The sequence below is a fragment of the Melospiza melodia genome, chromosome 16 (genome assembly GCF_035770615.1).
Source record: "Melospiza melodia melodia isolate bMelMel2 chromosome 16, bMelMel2.pri, whole genome shotgun sequence".
Classification (NCBI taxonomy): Eukaryota; Metazoa; Chordata; class Aves; order Passeriformes; family Passerellidae; genus Melospiza; species Melospiza melodia.
The window spans coordinates 8,783,765-8,805,409 of record NC_086209.1 but is presented as its reverse complement, the minus strand read 5'-3'; the positions used below and the strand labels follow the sequence as shown (position 1 = coordinate 8,805,409).

The 21,645-nt window shown below is 46.8% G+C and overlaps 1 protein-coding gene across 6 annotated transcripts in view; it reads left to right on the top strand.

The window, feature by feature from the left end:
* The window catches only part of PAK3 (p21 (RAC1) activated kinase 3), a 174,942-nt gene extending 160,314 nt beyond the window's left edge, over window positions 1–14,628 (top strand). For all 6 annotated transcript variants that reach the window (XM_063170537.1, XM_063170541.1, XM_063170539.1 and 3 more), the window contains exons 11-15: window positions 808–925; window positions 1,273–1,372; window positions 1,802–1,998; window positions 4,372–4,509; window positions 6,004–14,628. In XM_063170537.1, the coding sequence (XP_063026607.1) occupies window positions 808–925; window positions 1,273–1,372; window positions 1,802–1,998; window positions 4,372–4,509; window positions 6,004–6,093 (643 nt within the window). In that variant the 3' untranslated portion in view covers window positions 6,094–14,628. The remainder of the gene's footprint in view (window positions 1–807; window positions 926–1,272; window positions 1,373–1,801; window positions 1,999–4,371; window positions 4,510–6,003) is intronic.
* Window positions 14,629–21,645: the final 7,017 nt, after the last annotated feature.

Genomic DNA, 21,645 nt, shown 5'->3' with positions numbered 1-21,645 from the left:
TCACTGCAGAACGTGGAGCTCTTTATTTTTTCTCTACACATCTCCAGTGGATGGAAGGAGATTGCATTGACTCTGCATTAGTCTGTTCTGGCATGCATAGTTTGAAGTCACTTTTCAAAAACCTTGACCAGCCATATCTCACTAAAACAACAGTTGTCAGCTCCATATTCCAGGTATTTCCTTGTTGTTTTGTTGTTCTGGGTTTGTTTTTTTTTTTTTTTTCAAAGTTGATCAGATTTTCTGTTTCTTGTGCAAAGTGCTGACAAGAAATTCTTTCCTAGAAATTCTTTCCTTTGGGTGGTTTCTGCTGTTTTCCATTGCTGGGGATGCCAGGAAGACTAAGTTCTTGTTTCCAGAAACACCTAACTTGACAGTGTTTTAATAGCCTTTGCTGTTTCTGAATGTATGTTTTGCAAGGTTTTCCAAACATTGGACCAACTTCTGTCCTCAGTGGTGCACACTCTCCTCCCATGGATAACTTTGAAAGTTATGTTGCATCATTCCTGGAGTTAGGGGTGGAATTCATGAGTTAAGATGATGAGCTAGCTGGTGGCATGTGTCCTGGTTCCAGATTTATCTTTGCTTGCTTATCTTATTAAGTGCATTCTTCCCTTGCTTGTCACCTAAGATATCTCCTTTTTCCACTGTGCAGATTCCCAGAGCTGTGTAGCCTAGAATGAATGTCCTTTTCATTTTATTCTGTCTTCATTTGCAAGTTACCTGGAGACAAGAATCAGTTGTAGGTTATGATTATTCATTAGTTTGGTTGTGCACATTCATCCCCACAGCATTATTTTCTCCTTTCAGTTACCTTGTAGGTGATGAGCTGTGGGTGGTGATGGAGTACTTGGCTGGAGGCTCTTTAACTGATGTTGTCACCGAGACGTGTATGGATGAAGGACAGATTGCTGCTGTCTGTCGGGAGGTGAGGGATCCACTTGTGCTTCTGTTTGCATGGACAAGGTGATGCTTCTGCTTGTGGTGTTGTCATTGTATGGAGAAGAAAGAGCAGCTCCACTGCAGCAGCAGCCATTCTATCTGTGTTTGCAGGGGACAGCCTATAGCAACAATTGATGTTTCCCTTTCAAAAGCTAGTATTGCCTTCCCCTCGAATGCCATGACTGTAACAGGGTTGGAGAAGCAAGCTCTTCTGTGTTCTGCCTTTCCTCACCACTCCCCTGGAAAAAAAATCTCATAAAACTATTTCCTGTCTCATGTGATGAAATCATGTCATGAATTTTTATCCTTACATTTCTTTTTTTCTCTTACCAGTGCCTGCAAGCCCTGGATTTCCTTCATTCCAACCAAGTGATCCACAGAGACATCAAAAGTGACAATATTCTTCTTGGGATGGATGGATCTGTCAAATTGAGTAGGTATTCTTGGTCACACGTGGCATTCCTGGATGTGGGATGGGGGATTCCTTTTGAGTGATAGCCAGTTCTCCAAAAGTGGTGCTGGTGGGGGCACCTGGACCCTGCTGTGAGGGCACAGCTGCAATGTGCAGAGAGGTCCAGAGAGAAACAGGGTGTAAGAGTGGCTTTGCTTTGTGTATGGCCCTTCCAGAGTGGAGGGAGTTACAGTCTAAAGCTTCAAGTGATTAAGTAAAAGCCAGTGGATGAAACATGAGGGTTTCTTTAAGTGGCCAATTCCATATTACCTTGGTTACAGCCCTGAGGAAGCACAGCATGGCTGCTTTTCCAGCTAGATTTCACAGTGCATTCTCAGACTTAGAGTGGGGGTTCTTTTGCTTGGTTTTGTAATTCAAGCTGGCTTTAACAGTATTTGTTTTTCTCCTCAGCTGATTTTGGCTTCTGTGCTCAGATCACCCCTGAGCAGAGTAAACGGAGCACAATGGTGGGGACTCCTTACTGGATGGCACCAGAAGTTGTAACAAGAAAAGCATATGGCCCCAAGGTGGACATCTGGTCACTTGGGATCATGGCAATAGAAATGGTGGAAGGAGAACCTCCTTACCTTAACGAAAATCCTCTCAGGGTAGGGTGAAATATCAGATACTGTTGTCTTTCTAATTTGTGCCATATTTTGTCTTCCATGAGATAAAATGCCATTCACATCACTTTGAACTGATTCTACAAAGGCCCACTTCTAAAAATGTTCCTACAGCACATCAGCATCTGCTATAGCTTTGGTTGCATCACTGTGAGAAGCTCAGAGGCAAAGTGACATGCACCTGTGCAGAAACTTGCCCCTTCAGCCTTCAGTGATGCTTGAAATTTCTCATGCTCTTTGTGAACTCTTTTTGCCCTTTTTGAGCTGTATCTCCAAATGACAAAAATTTTTAAGTGCCATGCTTCTCCAGTTGGAGAATTTTTATGATAAGCATTGGAGCTGTACCTGCAGCCACAAAACTCTCTTCAGTGTCAGACGAGTGCTGATTGATTACCTGAGCCTTCCAGGAAAGATCACTGTTCTAATAATGCAATTATTTATTATCAAACACATTTCTAAAAGTATCTTTTAGCACAGATACTTGTAGAAAACTAGTGTATTTTGAAGTTTTCACTTTTATCCTAATATCTTAAAATGAAGTGGCCAGTCCTTACACCAAATGAGTATGTAGTAGTGGGGGAATGTATACCAGGATAAAACCTCATGACTGACAGCTGAAACAAAATGCTGCACAGTTAATTCCTGTGGTAATTTATGAGAAAATTAATTATTACCTATATGTATACATACATACATATGTTTTGTTAAGGTTGGAATTAAAATAGAGTATGATCTTTAGCTTTTCCATGCTGTAAGGTTTCTCTGTGCTTTCTCTGATTTGTGGCATCCAGACTGTGTGTTGCAGACTGACAGAAGAAACTGCAGAAGGGTCAGGACATACCTCCCAGCTGCTTAAGAAAAGAATACACCAATTATAGAAATTTCACTCTTTCAATTATACAAGTCTTTCACACTTTTTGAAGAAGGTTCCTAAATTTTCTTGGAAGACTTCCTTTGGTTTGATAGGTGGCCTGGCGTTTTTGGTTCCAGGCACACATGTGTAGCGTTGCACACTGTGTCACCTTGTTATGGTGGATAACAAATAAACAGGTTTGGATTCAGAGTGGTGCTGAATAAGCAGAGTGGCATTAGGCAGGGTGGCATTAGGCCTCTGTCACTGCAGCCCTGTTGTACCAGCAGAGACCTTTGCACATCACAGTTTCGCTTCTGTTTCCTGTGAACCCATATTTCACTTGCAAAAAACACAGTTGCCTTGTATAAGGCAGTAAAAGCGGGTGAAAGGAATTAATGTTGTTGATCTGGATGCTGAAAATTCCCTGCTTCCTTTATCTGAAATGTTGATTAGGACTCCTCAAGAAGCCCAGGTCAGCTGTTAGAAAGATAACTGGATTTTCTATTTCTGACCAAATTCACAGTCAGATATACTTGAGATCTGTGTGAGAGGTCTCAGCTGCCTCTGAACAGAAGAGCTTATAAAGCAAGACTGCTTTTTACAGCAAAATTTTTTAGCTGATAGCGCACGCTAGTTGTTGGATTTCTTGTAATATATAGTGAACATTTTTCTTTCCTAGCCCAAGTTATTTTCTCCATGTCACTGAGTCTTCAGTAGTCCAGCTGCCAAAACCTCCTGTTTCCTGCCTGGCAGTTTCTAGGATGGGGCTGTTATTAATACGTTTACTTGAGTATTAAAATCAGTGGAGGGTTACCATTGGGATGGAATTACTCCTTTTTCTGATGAGACTATTAAAAGTTTTACCACATAAGTGAAGCTGATTTGGAATTTTAAAGACTGCTGAAAGATAGTTGAAGGTGGGTCCTGTCTGCCCAGTTCTGCCTTTTCATCATAATTTATTTGTGCATGCAGCTTGACATGTCTGTTGAACATGAGACTGCAAATATTTCTGTTTTTTTACCCAAGGTATAAGATGATGGATTTCTTTTTCTTTTTTATCCAGTAACCATTTTTTATCAAGAATAGAGCAAAAAACTTTATTAATTTTGTTTTATGGAAGCCATACTTTAGGGACCAGTGAGCACTGCACAGATGCATTTTGTGTAATAATCCTTTGAAATAATATATTTAGACCACACTGACTCTTTAAAATGGTCTGTAAAGCTCTGTCAATACTTGGAGAAGTAAAATGTGCTGATGTAGTTCCTACTAACCAAGTCAGCCAATGAAATCAGCTGTCAAGGCAAGATCATTTTGATGCTGGAATAGCTGTGACTGCATCAGGGTTTTTGAGGGGGGTTTTGTTGTAGTTCTTGATGTATGAAAGTCATCTCCAGCCCTCTGCCAGGAGAGAAACTGCCAGTGGAGATTGGAGCTTAAAAATAGGGTGTGTGTGAGTATTTCTGGGTATGAATGACACAGTGTTGTGTGTGCTTTGTGTCCAGGCACTGTATCTGATAGCTACAAACGGGACACCAGAGCTGCAGAACCCAGAGCGACTCTCGGCCGTGTTCCGAGACTTCCTCAACTGCTGCCTGGAGATGGACGTGGACAGGCGAGGCTCTGCCAAGGAACTTCTGCAGGTAGGATGGGAAACAGCTGCAGCTGATGTCCAAGAGATCAGTTTTCTCATCTAATAAAGGCATCAGGTGGCTCCCCCACATATTAAGCTCCAGTCTTGGTGCTTTCAAATGAAAACTAAGTAGAATCCTATAATGGTTTGGGTTGGAAGAGACCTTTAAAGGTCGTCTAGTGTGACTGAGCTGGGATCTCTTAAACTAGGTCCTGTCACTCAGAGCCCCATCTGATCTGACCTTGGATGTTTCCAGAGATGGACTTCCACCTACAACATCCCTGGGCAACCTGTACCAGTGTTCCACCACTCTCCTTGTAAACAATTTCTTAATTAGATCAAATCTAAATTGATAGTCTTTGGGTTGAAAACCAGTCCCTCTTGATCTGTTGCAACAGGCCCTGCTAAAAAATGTGTCCTCAACTTTCTTACAAGCCCCCTTGAAGTATTGGAGAGTTGCAAAGTGAGGTCTCCCCAGGACCTGCCCTTCTCTAAGCTGAGCAAGCCCAACTCTCTCAGCCTTTCCTCATTTCTGTGGCCCTTTTGGGAGTAAATTCAGTTTTAATTCTTGACAAAAGAACTGAAGTACAATGATACCAGGTATAGAGGCCTGAAATGGTGTTGGTGGGGAGGAACCCAGTAAAAGCAGTCCCAGCCAAGCTGTTAAGATTTGGCTGTGGGAACGTGGAGGCTGTAGGGAGATCACTGTTAGCCTCAGAGGAGGCCCCAGCTTGTCCCTCCTGCTCCTGTCTTAGAGGTTTCTGCCACCAAACTCCATTTTTAGAGGTTTCTGCCACCCAAAGCAGGTAAAGCTGAACAGGACTTATCCCAGCCCTGTTTGCTTCCTGGCACAGTGAAGGTGCTTGAGGTTTGCTGCCAGGTTTTGTGGCAGAGAGAGAGCAGCAGAATATGCCACTTGACTGTCCCTGCTGGGAAGGAAGGTGCCAGCCAACACAGGAGGGCCAGGGGATGGAAAGATAGACACTGCTCTTCCTGCAAGCCGGAGCTGAGTCCATCAGCACTCTGCCACTTGTCTCCCTGCTCTTGACTTGATGCTGAAAATCTGTACCTCAGTACAGGTCTTCACATGAGCCTAAATGCTACTGGGTTACACATTTCTTAGAGGTATTGAAGTTTCCTAAGGAGTGACTTACACACATCTTTTTTGACAATTAACACATCCTGTGTCTTTAGAAAGGGGGGAACCTAAGTGAGTCTTTTGAGTTTCCTGAAAGAACAAAGCTCTGGGGCAGCAAGCAGCATTCCCAGAGCACTGCAGGGCAAAAATCCCAGCAAGCTGAAGACACCTGGAAAATTGGATTGACAGGTGTGTGGGCCCTGTTTGCCTGTGATAGCAGTGTCCTGGACATGAAGGTGGAAGTGCAGATGGTCCCCTCAGTCCGGTTTCTGAGTATTTCTCGTAACGAGTGGAATCCTGATTGAGCCTGTGAGGAACTGAGTTTGAAAGTAATGGTACCTTTCTTGTTTCTCTCCCTTTGGGCAGCATCCATTTTTAAAACTAGCCAAGCCACTCTCGAGCCTGACTCCCCTGATCATTGCGGCGAAGGAAGCGATTAAGAACAGCAGCCGCTAGCACTGCAGGTCGGCGTTGTGCCCTGCCAGCTCAGAGCAGGACTGAGAACACAAACTCTGCAAAACCTCAACTCTCATGCTGCGGGACAGATGGATGGATGAACAAACCAACGGTCACAGTCATGGTGGTAGGACCACCCCAGTTCCTCAAGGAGTAAAAAAAATTATCATTTGTCTTCTTCCTGCTTTCTGGCTCCTTAATTTATTTTTAAGATGAATCGGGGCTAAGGACAGAGAGGTAATGACAGAAAATGCTTTGCTGCCTCAATCATTTCCAAGGTAAAGCAAATTCAGTTGGAAGATTCCCTTCCTTCTCACCCTGTGAATAAGCTGTACATTCACTTTTAAATTGTCAGTTCTTTCTTAACGATGTAAAGTTGTGTTTATGGGGTTTTGGTATGGTTTGGAATTGGAAAAGGGCAATTCTTCATTCATCAACTCCAGACTGCCTTTTGAAAACGGCCCACTTGCAGTTTTTGCCCAGTTGTGGTACTTCTACATGAGGAAGAAAGTGCAATTGCATTTCCAACCAAAAAGGAATGAAGATGGGACAGACAAAGCATCCTGTGGAGATAAGGCGTTCAGCTGGGACTGTGTAGTGGTTCAGTTCTTTGCCAATTGCATTTGTACCCCTGACTGCAACCTCTGCCCGGGTGAGAGTCTGACTCAGCTGAAACAGCACCAAGATCAGTCGGTGTGCTCAGAACAGGTTTGTCTGATGCAAAGCTGTCAGAGCAATGTGAGGGGAGAGTGGGCCCAGCCGTGCCTGGGGCTGAGCCCCAGCAGAGCCCTGGCAGAGCCCAGAGCACCCTGAGCATCGGCAGAGCCAGGCTGGAAGGAGGCACTGGGAACAACAAGAGGCAGCAGCCTGGCTGTGGGTGCCTCTTCTTGGGACAGGACTAATCCTCCTGTCTCAGAGCCAAACTGGGTGGGGGCTGTTCTCCAGGGAAATTGTGGCCATGCTGAGAAAGGCACAGTCTGGTGGGATTGGCCATCCTGAGTCTCTGCAGGAGTAGAGAAGAGCAAACAGAGCAGAGCGGTGGTATCACTTCTGAGGGTGCCTGTTCTTCTCCCAGCTGTCTTGTAGCTCCTGGGAAGGGTTCCTTGTGTCTGTGGAATTCTCAGCAGAGAGGAGGGCGACCAGGCTGCTCTGCAGGCTCCTGCACAGATGAGCATCCTTTAGGCACAGGAGTTCTGCCCTGGGAACCAAGGCTGACACAGGGAACAACCTGCACAGTTCAGATCTGCAGGAACCAGTGCAGCAGCCAGCTTGGGAAGAAAGCGCCTTAAAACCTGGAGCTGTGCACTGAGCAAGAACAAAGGTGTGAAAGGCAGAGTGGAATTAATTGCAGAATTACTTGGAGGCACCAGGCCAGCCTGCTTTCTGCTGTCCTACATAGGGCAAGCATTCCACAATGAAGCTCTTGAGTTCCTGCAAGAGATGGAATTGGGGATGTGCCTGAGGATTGTGCTTGACTAGTCAGCAGATTTGGAAGGGAGCAAAATACTTTCAGTATGCAATTTGTGTTTTATTTATTTGTTTCTGAGAGACATAGTGTGGCTTCACTCAGTAAAAGCATTTGCATGGCATATTTGTTGCTGTATTTTAGGAGTACAACTCATGCAAGACCTTCAAAACAGCAACTGAAGCAACATGCACCCAGTGAGCAAAAAAAACCCCACAGTAAAACAGCTTTCTGCTCTAGATCTTCACGTTGGCCTGGTCCTGCCAAGGGTTAAGTAGCCTTTAAGCTGCTCACCACCTTCATGTCTGGCCAGCAGGAATGAAGGATGCTTGGGCTGCTCTAGAATCAGGCCAGGAGCATGTCTGGCTTTGGCATCCTGTTTAGTTGCAGTCCTTGTGTCGCTCGCGAGTGTCGCAAGTGTCCTTACTGCTGCTGCCCTTCCCACCGCAGTGTCCTTGGCAGAGACAGCCCTCCCTGAGTTACCACAGCTAAGCAGAAATTAACTTTTCTTCATTTCCCGGGGAGCACAACAGGTCCAGTTTTTCAGATGGCCAGATAACACACAGCTCTGCTTTCCTGGACTGGGGGAACGTTGGGAGGAGCTGAGGGAGCTGCCAGGAGCCCACAGCTGGAGCGACAGTGGTTGACAGGAGCTGGATCAATGGCAGCCAAGCTTTCCCCCCATAAAAGAAGCCCCTGGGGAGTGAGAGTGGCCAGGACAGGGTAACAGGCCATAGCACAGCAAATGGTGCAGAAGGGTGTGCAGGAAGGTGCTGAAGCCCTGCCAGCTTGACCAGGGAGCAATGGTGTTCACCTAACAGAAAGCCGTGGTTTCTCGAAGTCCTGCAGCCACCACAATCCATGCAGCGACGCAGACAGAGCTCTGGTGAGATTGGGCTGCCAGCCAGGTATCAGCTGCAGGCTGTGCCCTGCTCTTAGGCCAGTCCTGGTGGCAGCAGCATGGGTACAGCTGTGAGACATGTGCCCAGCAAGAGGAACTCCTCCACTTTGGGCCAGAGCTACAGCAGGAAGTAAATGAGGGCAGGAGTATCCAAGCCCACTGAGCCCCTTTCCATCATTTACCAGCAGTCCTGGCTAAAGATGAGATCCCACGTGATTGGACTGTGGCAAATGTGACATTGATCTGCACGAAGACCTGGAAGGAGGATCTTGGGAATTACAGCTCTGTCACCCTGACCTCAGTGCTGGGAAAAGTCATGGAGCAGATCATCTGGAGTGCCATCACATGGCACATAAAGAACACATCCATGGGATCAGGCCCATCTAGTGTGGGTTTGTCATAAGCAGGTGCTGCCTGACCTGCCTGATCTCCTTTTACAACAGCATGACCTGCCAAGGGGAACAGCTATGGATGTGTGGAATTTAGTAAACCCTGTGTCAGTGTTTCCCACAGCTTTCTTCTGGAGAAACTGGCTGCTCATGGCTTGGATGAGTACATTGTTCTCTGGGAAAAAAGCCTGGATGGATGGCTGGGGCCAGAGAGCCATGGGGAATGGAGTGACATCCAGCTGGGGCTGTCGGTAGGGGTGCACCAGGGCTGGGTGCTGGAGCCCGTTGTGTTCAGTATCTGTGTCAGTGATCTGGATGAGGGGATCAAGGGCACCCTCAGGTAACACCAAGCTGGGTTGGAGTGTTGATCTGCTTGGGGACAGGAAGGCTCTGCAGAGGGATCTGGACAGGCTGGATTGTTGGTCCAAGGCCAGTTGGATGAGGTTCAACAAGGCAGTGTCAGATCCTGTGACAACAACCCCCTGCAGCTCCAGGCTTGGGAAAGAGTGGCTGGGAGATGCCAGATGGGAGAAGACCTGGGAGTGCTCGTTGAGAGCAGCTGAACATGAGCCAGCAGTATCCAGCTACCTGAAAAGAGGATGGAGCAGTGGGGGAATCACTCTTTTCCCAAATAACAAGCAATGGGACAAGAGGAAATGGCTGCAAGTTGCACCAGGGAAGGTTTAGATTGGATATAGGAAAAATCTCTTCACCCAAAGGATGGTCAAGCATTGGAACAGGCTGTGCAGGGCAGAGGGTGAGTCACCATCTCTGGAGGGATTTAAAAAGATTTGTAGATAGGGCACTTGGGGACAGGTTTAGTGGTGGGTATGGCAGTGCTGGCTTGATGGTTGGACTCCATGAACTCAGAATCTTTTCCAACATGAATGATTCTGCTCTGTTTAGAAGACTTTGTTTCTCTTGTGAGGTCCCATTTTTGTCTGTCAGCTCAAGATCTGTGTCTGTAGGAGAAGCTTCCTTGTGAAAGAGTAATTTGGGTTGGAGATGGGCTGCTCTCAATGTGTAAAGCATTCAGCAGGAGAAAATATGTTTGTATTCCTGTAAGAAGTGAAGAAATGAGTGACAGTTTCTGTTTCCAGTATGTATTTTATTTTTTCCTATCCACAAAAGAACAGACAACCATCCTTTAAAAGGAAAGCACTTTGTAATGCACATGTTTGCTGGACATACAGTCTAAATACTTTTGTTGACAAACTACTCTATTTGATTGGGGAAGGGGGGGAATTTCCTATTTTTTTCCTTTACCTATAAGTATTTCAGCATCTCTACTTCAGAAAAACCCCCACCATCACGACTTTCCAGAAGACAGCAGGTATGAAAAATAAGGAAATCAAATGGTAGCTTTTTTTTTCTAATCAGTGTATGCTTCAGCATACAGAATATTGTTGGCACTGACTTTTTAAAGACAGCTGCTGTCCTAAGAGGCCTTACTTTTAATTTTGTTAAATACTGTATTCCTTTTACTTTGCATCAGCAAATCTAGAGATTTTTCTTTTAAAACCAATTCCTGGGAGGCAGACAAGATTCAGCAGAAATAATCTCTGGTTTCAGAGATTGGCTGATTTCAGCATGGACTGTACCTGCCCAGCTGAGACTGAGTGACAGGCAGGGAATGTTCCTGCAGTACCCCTGTGGCTCTGTGCTTGGGACAGTCTCTGGTGCTGATTCACACTCACTGGTACTGAAAGATGGCAGCTCTGTTTGTATCCTCCCAGCCTGGATATTACATGTAGAAAAGACACAAGTATTTTTTAAAAACCCAACAACACAAAAATCCAGTCCTGAGGGGTTCAAGTCTTGTACATTATTTACAGGCTCACAGAGTATATTAGGATTGACAAGAGCATTGGCCTTGCAGAAAGGAAAGAGACAAATACTGTAAAATCTCTGGAGCCACCTTGGGTTTTCTGACTGCTATCCTCAGATCAAGCAATTAGTTATATATATTTTTGAAGTATTATAAATAGTCTGTTTCTGTTGCAAAATGGGTTTCAGACACTTTTATGCCAAGGTTTTAAAAGATTGGTTAATTGTCTTCATTTTTAAATTAAACAGTGAAATACCCTAACCAAGAACTTGACTATGATTCCCATCCCTGCAATGAAGACATGAAATTGAGCCAATAGCTCACTGTGGTTTAAGTGTGTTTTGGGCAAAAGCATGGTAGCAGTAAAGTCAGGGAAGTTTGAGAAGCACAGAAAAGTTTATTTATTTAAGAAAAAAGAAAAAAAATATAACCACACCTTTGTAAAATTCCATACAGCTCCTGCATGCACTCCTGGGAACCTGCACAGGGGTGGATCTTACAGTGCTCTCAGGGTTGGATCCCAAACTTGGGCCGGGGTTACAATCTCACTTCTTGTGTCCAGTGCTTTTGTAAATATATTTATTCTTCATCTTTGGCTAATGATTGGCCACTCCACTACACACAAAGGAACTCAAGGGTTTGTGCTGAGTTTCTTTGAAGCCTGTGGCTGCACTTTGGCAGGTCTTTGAGTCAGTCCTTCCCTATGTCCTGCCACCAAAAATGAAGCACACTCCAGTCACCATGAGAAGGGAAGCACCTGTCTCCTGTCCTCTAGTTGTAGGAAATGTCACTGTACTCTATTGTCCAGACAGCAGTTATTTCCAGTATGTAATCCTTGGTGTGGCTACTGACTATTCCTCACACTGAGCATGTAAATATTTGTATTTCTTAGTCCAGTCCTGAGCAAATCCAGCAAGCAAAGAGCCAGAGAGAGCCCTGTGACATCTACCATTAAAGGAAGGAGCCAGTGTTTCTTTGCTTGACACCCAGGAATGCACTCAAGTGCCAGCTTTGCCTTGCTAAGTGCTGCCAAGTCAGTGGTCCATGCACCTTCCTGATGTTCCTGCTTCCTCTTGGACCATTCATTCATGCCCAGATGTGCAGCAACTTAATGATGGGTTGATGAAGACCTATAAATATACATGGTCATCCCCCTTTTTTTTTTTTCCTTCTCCACTCCCCATACCAGGTAAGTATCTCCAATTTTATCCCATGTTATCAGGAAGCAGACAAAGGATAACCTTTGTCTTTCAAGAGAAACCATCCAAGCTTTTTTTGAGTGTGATTTGCACTTCAGGGATCTTCAAAACCTCTCTTTGCTTGTGTCTGTCCTTGAGCTGACAGGGTAATTTGATTTTTCTCACTGAAACTTGAAGAATCTTATTTATCCATCTCTCTTTGGATGCAGTTTAGAGCTGATTGCCATAATCCTAGATGTGCATCATGCCTGCAAACCGTCACTGGCCTGAGCCTACCAACAGTTGCATGTAACTTTGGTTACAAGAGCTATCTCAAAAGAAAAATGGTTTTATAGTGAAGAGGAGCAGGGATACCCACATTTCTCTGTATGAGTGCCCTCTGGGCTGCCACCTGGGCACAAGCCTGCAAACCTTGTTCTTGCTGCTTCCCCCAGGCAAGCACTTGAGTTCTGTGATAATCTGACCCTGACTGAGGAAACTGGGGCAATATCATTGGTTAAAGTTGATAATATTGAAAACTGTTAATTGATTTAATAGCCTGTGATCACAGTGACTTTGCCCTGCACAGGTTCCAAGCAGACACACATCAGCTGCAGCACCTGTGTGTAAGGTACCTTCTGCTCTGTTTGGTAGCACCATGTTTGCAGCTGCTGGAGGCTTGTGAGCAGCACCTGCCTCACCCAACCTAGGTCCAGAGCCAGCAGGAGCAGGGTTGGGCACCATGGCCTGGGTTGGAATACAGGTCAGAGGAGCTGTCAGACCCATGTGCACACACCTTGGAATCACAACTCCCGGTGTTATAGGTTTATGGATGCCAGCCACTAGAACAGGTTCTGACCCTGATATCCAGAGGTCTTTTCCAACATAAAGTATTCTACAATTCTGTGATTCTGTCTGCTGGATTCACCTAGGTCAATGTTGACAACTCCATTTTGATCAAAAAGTTTCTTCTTGCTCAGCTCCTGTGGCCTAAGGCTTCAGCTCCTTTAGCTCCTAGTGCTGAGCTGCTCATGCTGAACGAGATGACTCAGGGAGAAGAATACATTTCATCCAATTTCTTCTAGAACACTGAGAGGGTGAGTGTGTGAAAACATGAGTATCCTTTATGTGCAACCTCCTCTCTGCCCTTCATGCCTCTCAGGGGTTTGAAGCAAGAAAGCTTTCCAAAAGGGTGGAATGAAGCAGCATGTTACTTCTCCCAGGTCTCACTCTTTCCAGTCTCTGCACTTGACTAGTTTTGTCCCTCTTTCTGTGCCCTTTGCTGCCTCTGTGCTCAGTGGCTGCTAGCCAAGACTGTGTAACTGGCACAGATGAAGTGCTTGAGACCCTCATTCCTCTGTCCTTTGAGCTGCCTGGTCACAGCAGCCTTTTCCATCTAGAAACTCGGTATGGGGAGGGATCCCCCACCTCTGTTCATTGTAAAACCTCCAGGAGCCCAGGGCTGCCATCTGAAGTCAGTGCATGGAGGGCTCCCAGATGCCTCAGGCTGGTGTGACACCACTTCAAATGGGAGGGAATAGTGGCAGGAGGTTGTTTTGAAAGGTCCATTTGCTGCTGCATGCTGTGTGTGTCCAGCCCTGCCCCAGGCTTAGGGATCAAATTCAAGCTCTGCTGCTGCTCCCTCTGGAGCCAGTGAGAATTTGGTTGTTGCTTTCAATGACAGCTGAACTGGTGGCTGAAGCAGCAGGTGCTGACAGTGCCCCAGGCCCTGGGCTGGATGGGTCCCTTGGCTGCCTGGGGGAGTGAGAGCTGCCCCTTCTTCTCACTCTGCCTCACACAAAACTGTGCTGGTCACAAGTGGGTCAGCACAGCAAACAGGCAGCCTGTGAGTCTCTTCCACCTTGTCTCTTGAGATTTCTGACCTTTGAGCTTAAGCTGTACAAAGGCAACTGCTTTTGGTCCCTCTGTGTATGCCCACGTTAATCAATGCTGCTAAATCCGTCTGTAGCGCAGCCAGGGGGCAGGAAAGGCCTCAGCCCTGCCGGGCCAGGGGCTGCCTGAGCAGCTCAGCCAGCAGGAAAGGAGCTGCTCCACATGGGAGCCAGGAACCAGGGACTGCAGCACCTCCTCCTTGGGCAGAGCCCAGATTCCGTGGGGGAACGTTAGCAGAGTTATTCTCGTGCACTGGTGCGTCAGCACTGCAGGTGCTGTGCCTGCAAACACATGGCTTGAGATCTGCAAAGGAATTCTGCAACTCTTGACTGGATCAGGATGTCACCAGTGCTAAACTCCAGTTTAGTCCAAAGCAACCAGTTTACACCTATGCTGGTGTGTGCTAGATTTTTTTCTTCAAGGTATCCAGACAAAAGTAAACAGAGGAGGAGCCTACATTTTCATTGTTTATCAGAAATGTATCTCATTTTGCTGTACATTCCTTTTTTAGGACGTGTTATCTGTTTAAAAAAAAGAAAAAAGAAAAGAAAAAACAGAAAAAATACGAAAGAGAAAAACAAAAAACAAATGTGTAGTGAAAAATCTTCTGTAACTTTGGATTAAGAGGTAATTGATCTTTTTAAAAGGAGAACTAAGTTATTTACTTTGTAAATGTGCTGATGGCATGGATCCATCTTATTGACCTCAGCATCCTTTTTTTAAAGATTTTGGGTTTTGTTTCCAATATTAAGTTATTTTAAATTGTGGTTGAAGCAATAGGAAATTGAAATATGGATTGTGCATGACTGTGTCTTGAGTGTAAAAATATTGCAGTTTGAAACTTGGACCTAAAGTATTGCAAATAAAAGTTATAAATTCCAGTGGATTGTGTGACAGCAGCTTTTCCTATAGGATATGCAGCATCAGAAATTCTTCATCCCTGTGGTTGTGCACGCTTTTGGTTTTGTCCTGTGCCACTCTGTGTTGTGACAGACACAGGACCTGACCTGCTGCCAGCCCAGGTCACCCTCTGCCATCCCAGCTCTTTGGACAGTGTGTTCCCAAAGCAGACACAAAGTGTTTCTGCTGCTGCCCTTTGGAAATCCACAGAGAGCTGTGATTTTTCCAAGTCTCATGTCTCCATCGTGCCACATTCCTAAAGAACCAGCAGCCCATCCTGATGGATACTGCAAGTTGTGTGGATGGTTGTCAGTTCCACTTCCTGCCTGGATATCCTGAAACTGCTTCTGAATGCTGCTCCTCCAGCTCTTGGATACCTGCTCATACAGAGCTGGGAAGAAAATCCCATGGCTGCCTGCTTACAAGGTGAGTTATACCAAAGTTAGAGCTCTGGGGGAAATCTCTATCCATCCCTGTCCTTTTAATGTATCCATACATGGGGGTGTGCACAGGTGTGTCTTGTATACAAAGGAAGGAGTGTGCAAGCAATGTGATGGACTTCCTCTGTCCATGTTCATCCCATACGCTTGGGTACAGAGACATTATGGAAACTCTAGCACAGACAGAGCCTTTTGTCCATGGATACAGAGACATCCAAGGGCCTCTTGCACACACAGAGCCTTCTGTCCATGGGTACAGAGACATCCAAGGGCCCCTGGCACAGACTGTCCCTTGTCCCTGTAGAACAGATCATGGTGGGTGGGGGCGGTTGGTGGGCAGCGGGTCCTGGACAGCAGGTGAGACCCAGCTCCAGCCCTGCCAGGCCGTGCTCAGGTTTAATGCTGGCTCCTCTGCAATGGGAAAGCCCCTCAGCCTTGTCCCTGCCCAGAGGGACAGTGCTGGCCTGGCAGCACAGGCTGCAGGAGGTGAGAACACAGCACTGACTGCAAGGCACAGTTAATGGTGCTCCCCAGGAACCTCAGCTCTGGGGTTGCTCTTTGAATGAGGTACAAAGAAGGCTTTGCACTTGGAAGGGGCAGATTGGGGAAATCTTTTTGTCCTGACACCGTTGATTAAGGAGCAGGTGTCAGGGACATTTCCGACTTGGCTGTGTCCTGAAACCTGGGGCTGGTTTGGAGCTGGGCTCGGTGCGTGCCCTTGTTTCTCGAGCCGACACCACCCTCGTGTGGTTGTTGTGATGAGCGCTGACAGTGCCGGGACAGAGCCCAGCGCTCTCCTGGCCCGGCCCCCTTCCCGTGGGAGCAGGGGGGCCAGAGCTCTGCTGGGAATCCTGGCCCCTGGTTATTGACAGAGTGGGATCCTGCTTCCAGCGGAGAAGGAAGAGGAATCGTTTCACTGTTGGCTGTGCAGTTTGTGGGCTGCAAAGGAAAAGGCAATTCTAGCACAGCCTCCTTCTTCAGAACCTTTCCTGTGATCAGTGTCTTAACATGTAACGTGTGCCACCCACTGCACTGCACCCAGCTCCCTGCAGTTTCCCTCTCAGCTGCATCTAAGAGCATCCCCACATTCTCTCAAGGGGGCAGAGACCATTGTTACAGCAAGGTGTTTCCAGTTCAGTTCAGACTGAGAGATGTGCCAGGACAGGAGGCATTCACTGACCTTCCATTTTCCCTGTAAAGCCTGATTCCCAGCACAGTCACTTTCACACAGCTGCAGCACAGGTCTGAGAACCTTTCTCTGATACTGCATTGCTTAGCTTTTCTTTCTGTGAGTTCCTCTATGTCAGCCTGTCTCATGAGTGCTTTAGTACAAAGTTCATGTCTGCTTTGCTAGTTCCTTGAACTGTGCTTTGGTGGAGCTGCATTTGGAATCCTTTGGCTTGGGGCTTGTTTTCCTGATAGGTATTACACAGCACAATAAAAAACGAGCTGTGGAGTACTGGCAGTGCAGTGGTTTGCTGTACAACAATGGCCTGGACCCTCCTGATGCCATGGCAGAGCCAGTGCTTGCAATAGTGCTTAAATGTGTTACTGGAAATGCGCAGCAAAGGAACCAAAGCTTTTGCTCTACCTCCAGAGAAAGTGATTTTGACTACAACAGCTGGCACATCACAATTCAGATTAACTTGCTTTTTAAATTTGGTTTTGGAGTTTACTAACACTGGATGGATAAAGAAAGAATTGCACTGGGTTTATGTGGCTGCAAAAGTGATGCTAGCTGCATTAATTGCAATCAGTGGTGGCCCCAGCTGGCCCAAGGTGAAGGCAGCAAGGCAGCCAGTTCTGTTGGAGGTCACCTGAGGAGAAGGGAATTGGGACCTGGGGATGGAATGCTTGGTGACTGTGATGTCACCACCTCAGCCATTAGAGCGGACTCCAGAGAGAAGATAACTGTATGAGCTCTGAAAACAGACCCCAAATTTTCACGTTTGTTTGGGTTTTTTTCCAAAACTAAAAGGATATTTTAAATCTTGAAAGCAACAGATTTATCACCTGAGAGTGAGTGTACTTCACGAGACATGAATGAAATTCCATCTTTCTTAATTAATTTAGTTTTCTCAAAGACAAATTGTGATTTTTGGAAGACTATTTCCCATAGTTGTGTTGTAGGACCTTAGTGGGTAGTATGATTTATTTGGTGGCAATGAAGGTTTATAAATCAGTCATCTGTGTTGTACACAGTGAGGACAAAAAAAAAAACTTCAGTGAGATGAGTTTTTAATTTGCAAAGGATTCTAATCAGCATAGCAGAAGCATCCTGTCTCTATTTCCTCAGGGCAAAGTGTGGAGCTGTATGTCCTTCAGGCAGAGCTGGGAAAGCCTGCAAGAGAGGTGGTCATTCCAGCACAGTGTTAAGAACCAAGAGTACTTGGGGATGCAGAGCCAGCAGAGCTGTTCACAGGGCTGAGGAAGGAGGCCTCCTGCTTGACTGGAATCTGTTCTGGTGGCGTCTCCCAGAGAGGTTTGAGGAGACTTGGTGGTTAATCCTCTTTGCCATTTGTGTAGGAGATCTTTGCATCTGAGATGCCCTGTTGGCAGAGCAGTAAGAGAAAACTCTGCTCTGCTGCTGACAGCAGGCTGAGGGCTCCTGAGGAAAGCAGGAGCAGCAGCCTCCAGGGTTATCAGATGAGTCTTGGTCGGGGACAGACCCGACATCTTGGGCCATTTTCTGTATTCCCTGGTCCTGTGTGGGCTTCAGGGACCGTAGCACTTTGGCTGTATGTTAGGCCTTCAGGCCTTCATCACAGTTTCCCTCCATCCTCCTCCCTTCCTGCCGACTTTACCATAAAATCAACAGAACTTTCCAGCCCACCTTATTTTCTGATACAGCAGGACAACACTATGTATGTTTTCACATCATATCACACCCCCTTAGCCTTACAACAGTGAAGTAGTTTGTTCTGGGCAAAGTCCAGATGTGCAGGAAATCAGGTAATTTAAAGTTACTGAGAAGGAACAAAGAGAAAAAACTCCCCTAATGATGACTCCTTCCTCATCCTTTATCACAAGTCCAGTTTACCTGCTATCAGTTTTACCTGTTACTGGTTTGTTGTTACACACACACCCCTAAGATAAAACTGATCTATTAATAGCTTTTACTATGGAAAATTTTAGAGGTAAAGATATTAGTAACAACTTTCCCATTCCTCTCTGATGAGAGAAATCACTGGTGGAAACATATCATCAGTGAATTGTCATAGAATGGTTTGACTTGGAAGGGATCTTAGAAATCATCTTGACCCAACCCTCCTGCCATGGGCAGGGACAACTTCCACTTGTCCAGATTACTCAGAGCCCCATCCAGCCTGGCCTGGAACGCTGCCAGGGATAGGGCAGCCACAGCTTCTCTGGGTGGCCTGTGCCAGTGGCTCACCACCCTCACAGGGAATTGCTTCCTACTTTCTAATCTACCCCGTCCTCTGCCAGTGTGAAGCCACCCCCTTTGTCCTATCACCGCTGTCACCGGGAGGATTTTTCTGCAGGTGTTTTGTGTCTTATTTGCATGGAGTTAGATTGACCCAATGCTGCAGAGACTGAGCTCGTGCGAGAAGGAGAAAAACGTCTCTTTTCAGCGATGGCAGCACTGGATTTTCCCTGGGAAGGATGGAAAAGGTGCCTTTTCCCGGGTCACCTTTCCCGGGTCACCTTTCCCGGGTCACCTTTTCCAGGTCACCTTTTCCCGGGTCACCTTTCCCGGGTCACCTTTCCCGGGTCACCTTTTCCAGGTCACCTTTTCCCGGGTCACCTTTTCCAGGTCACCTTTCCCGGGTCACCTTTCCCGGGTCACCTTTCCCGGGTCACCTTTCCCGGGTCGCCTTTTCCCAGCGCGCTCCTGGCAGCGGGGCCGAGCCGGAGCGGGGCCGCCAGGGGGCGCTGTGCCGCCGGACCGCGGGGAGCGGGCCTGGATTAACCGTGGAATTATCCCGCTGTCCCTGTGGGATGGACCCGCTATCCCCACTGCATTAACCCGCTATCCCCACGGCATTAACCCGCTATCCCCACGGCATTAACCCGCTATCCCCACGGGATGAACCCGCTATCCCCGCGGGATGGACCCGCTATCCCCATGGCATTAACCCGCTATCCCCATGGCATTAACCCGCTATCCCCACGGGATGAACCCGCTATCCCCATGGCATTAACCCGCTATCCCCATGGCATTAACCCGCTATCCCCACGGGATGAACCCGCTATCCCCATGGCATTAACCCGCTATCCCCACGGCATTAACCCGCTATCCCCATGGCATTAACCCGCTATCCCCATGGCATTAACCCGCTATCCCCATGGCATTAACCCGCTATCCCCACTGCATTAACCCGCTATCCCCACTGCATTAACCCGCTATCCCCACGGCATTAACCCGCTATCCCCACTGCATTAACCCGCTATCCCCACGGCATTAACCCGCTATCCCCGCGGGATGAACCCGCTATCCCCACGGCATTAACCCGCTGTCCCCATGGCATTAACCCACTATCCTCGCGGCATTAACCCGCTATCCCCACTGCCCTGCGGCTGCCAGTCCGAACAGCAACTCCGTCGAAATGCCCGGTGTGTCCTGTGTGGTTTTCTCCCAGGGATCTGCGGTGGAAGGGAACGCTCTCCTGGTTACAGCCAGCGTGGCTCGGGAGGAGCAGTGCCCAGCAGGACTCTGCTCCAGCAGGGACAGGCTGATTCCTGTCTGCCTGTGCCACAGGGATCATTGGCAAGCCTAACAATACCTGAAAGAAATGGTTGTGGATCTGCATTTCCTTCCAACTTGTTTCCGGGATATTCTGTGTCCTCCAAGTCTAACTTTTGTTATCTCAGAAGCATTTTGAGGTAGGATCTCATTAACTGTCTATGCAAGATTTATTTTAAAACTGTGGGCTGAATGCCTGACAATTTATGAGTTTATATTTTGTTTTGAAAGCTGGTATAAAATTTTGGTCAGGTTCCCCATCTTACCTCTCTAAAATACTGTTAAGGTGATCTTCAGAGTAATTCATGTTTTACAGGACATTTTGCATCAACTTCTCTATTTCCCACAGAAAGAGCTGGACTCTGTTCGAGCTCTGAACACAGTCTATGGGACCTGCATATGTAAACAAATTGACTTCCAAGAACATCCATATAAAAGCAGGTGCCATGAACTTCCCTTTTCCTTGATTTCTTGTGAAGTCAGTGGCCTGGCTAACAGTCATCCAGATGCCTCCATGAACTCAGTGTTCTCATAGAGTAATTTAAATTCTTCCATTTATTGCCCAGGAGAATTACCCACTTATCTCCACGTCTTTGGCGGAGGGAAAGGTGTGGCTGCAGGGAGGGCAGAGCAGGAAGGGCAGAGCCCAGACCCCTGCAGCAGCAGGAGTGTCACTGCACGGGGGGACAGGGACCAGCTGGACACGGCTTGAGGGGTTCTCATCCACGATACAAATCCCCCAGGGGCCAGGGAGGGTGAATATGATTGAAGCAGTCTTCTTTCAGTGGTGCCAAGTGAAACCAACAGAGGGCACAGACAAGGAATTATATAAAATATAACTTTTTTTCACTTCTTTGAAAATCCCTGAGCTTCAGTCCATGCTGGTGTGCAAGATGCCTTTTGTGCTTGTGGCATGGCAGCAAAGCAGAGCCAGGTCTGGACCTTCCCAGACTGGGGCACAGGTGGAAGCAGCACAGCAGGTACCTAGAGAAAAGAAGTTGATTTGTGAGTAGATCTCTCCCTGGGCAGATGTCACACAAATGTAGCAAAGGTTGTTATCACATTGAACTGCTTAGTACATTTAATATGTAGCACTGAACATTTCATCCTACATATTAGGACATCCTGACTCTGAAAGAAATATCAGAATCATGTGGAATATGGACAATCTGCTAAAGATATTAAAGGATTTAATTTTATTTTGCTCAAGTGTTATTTGAAATATTCATGATGAAAGCTGGGAAGGAGAGATAATTACTCCTGCAGTATGTAGATGGACAATATCCAGTCCTTGTAGTTAACTTGACATTTTATTACTCTAATCAATCTGGGGAGCACCACCACCCTGATTTATGCTGGACTTGATATGATATGGCTTCAATTCGTGAAGTGCTGCAGCGTTTGTGATCTCACCACTCTGTCTGTCTGCCTGCTCCCTGCCAATGCAGCACTTTCAGCCTGGAGCAAAGGCCCTCTCTGCTGGCTGCTTCATTTCTCCTGCTGCTCATTGGCACAGCTAGAAAAGCCAACTAGTTTGGATCCCAGGCCTGTCAGACAGGTGAACTTTGCCATGTTAAGCCCAGACATGGAGTCCTGATCCCTGCACAATGTCCCAGGAATCACCTTTGGTGCTGCTGTGGATTGTCACTGCTGAGGGTGAAACCCTGGGGGAGCACATGCCCTGTCTAGAGCCCATGGCTGACCAAAGCACTGTGCTCTGAAATCTTGCATTTGCAGCTGTCTGGTGTCTCCAGCACTGCTTTCAAAGCAAAACAGGGAGAAGGCAAACAGTGTGTAGCTAATTATCCTGTAGAGTGTAGAAACCTGCTAAGTCCTGGGTCTTTGAGGTAATA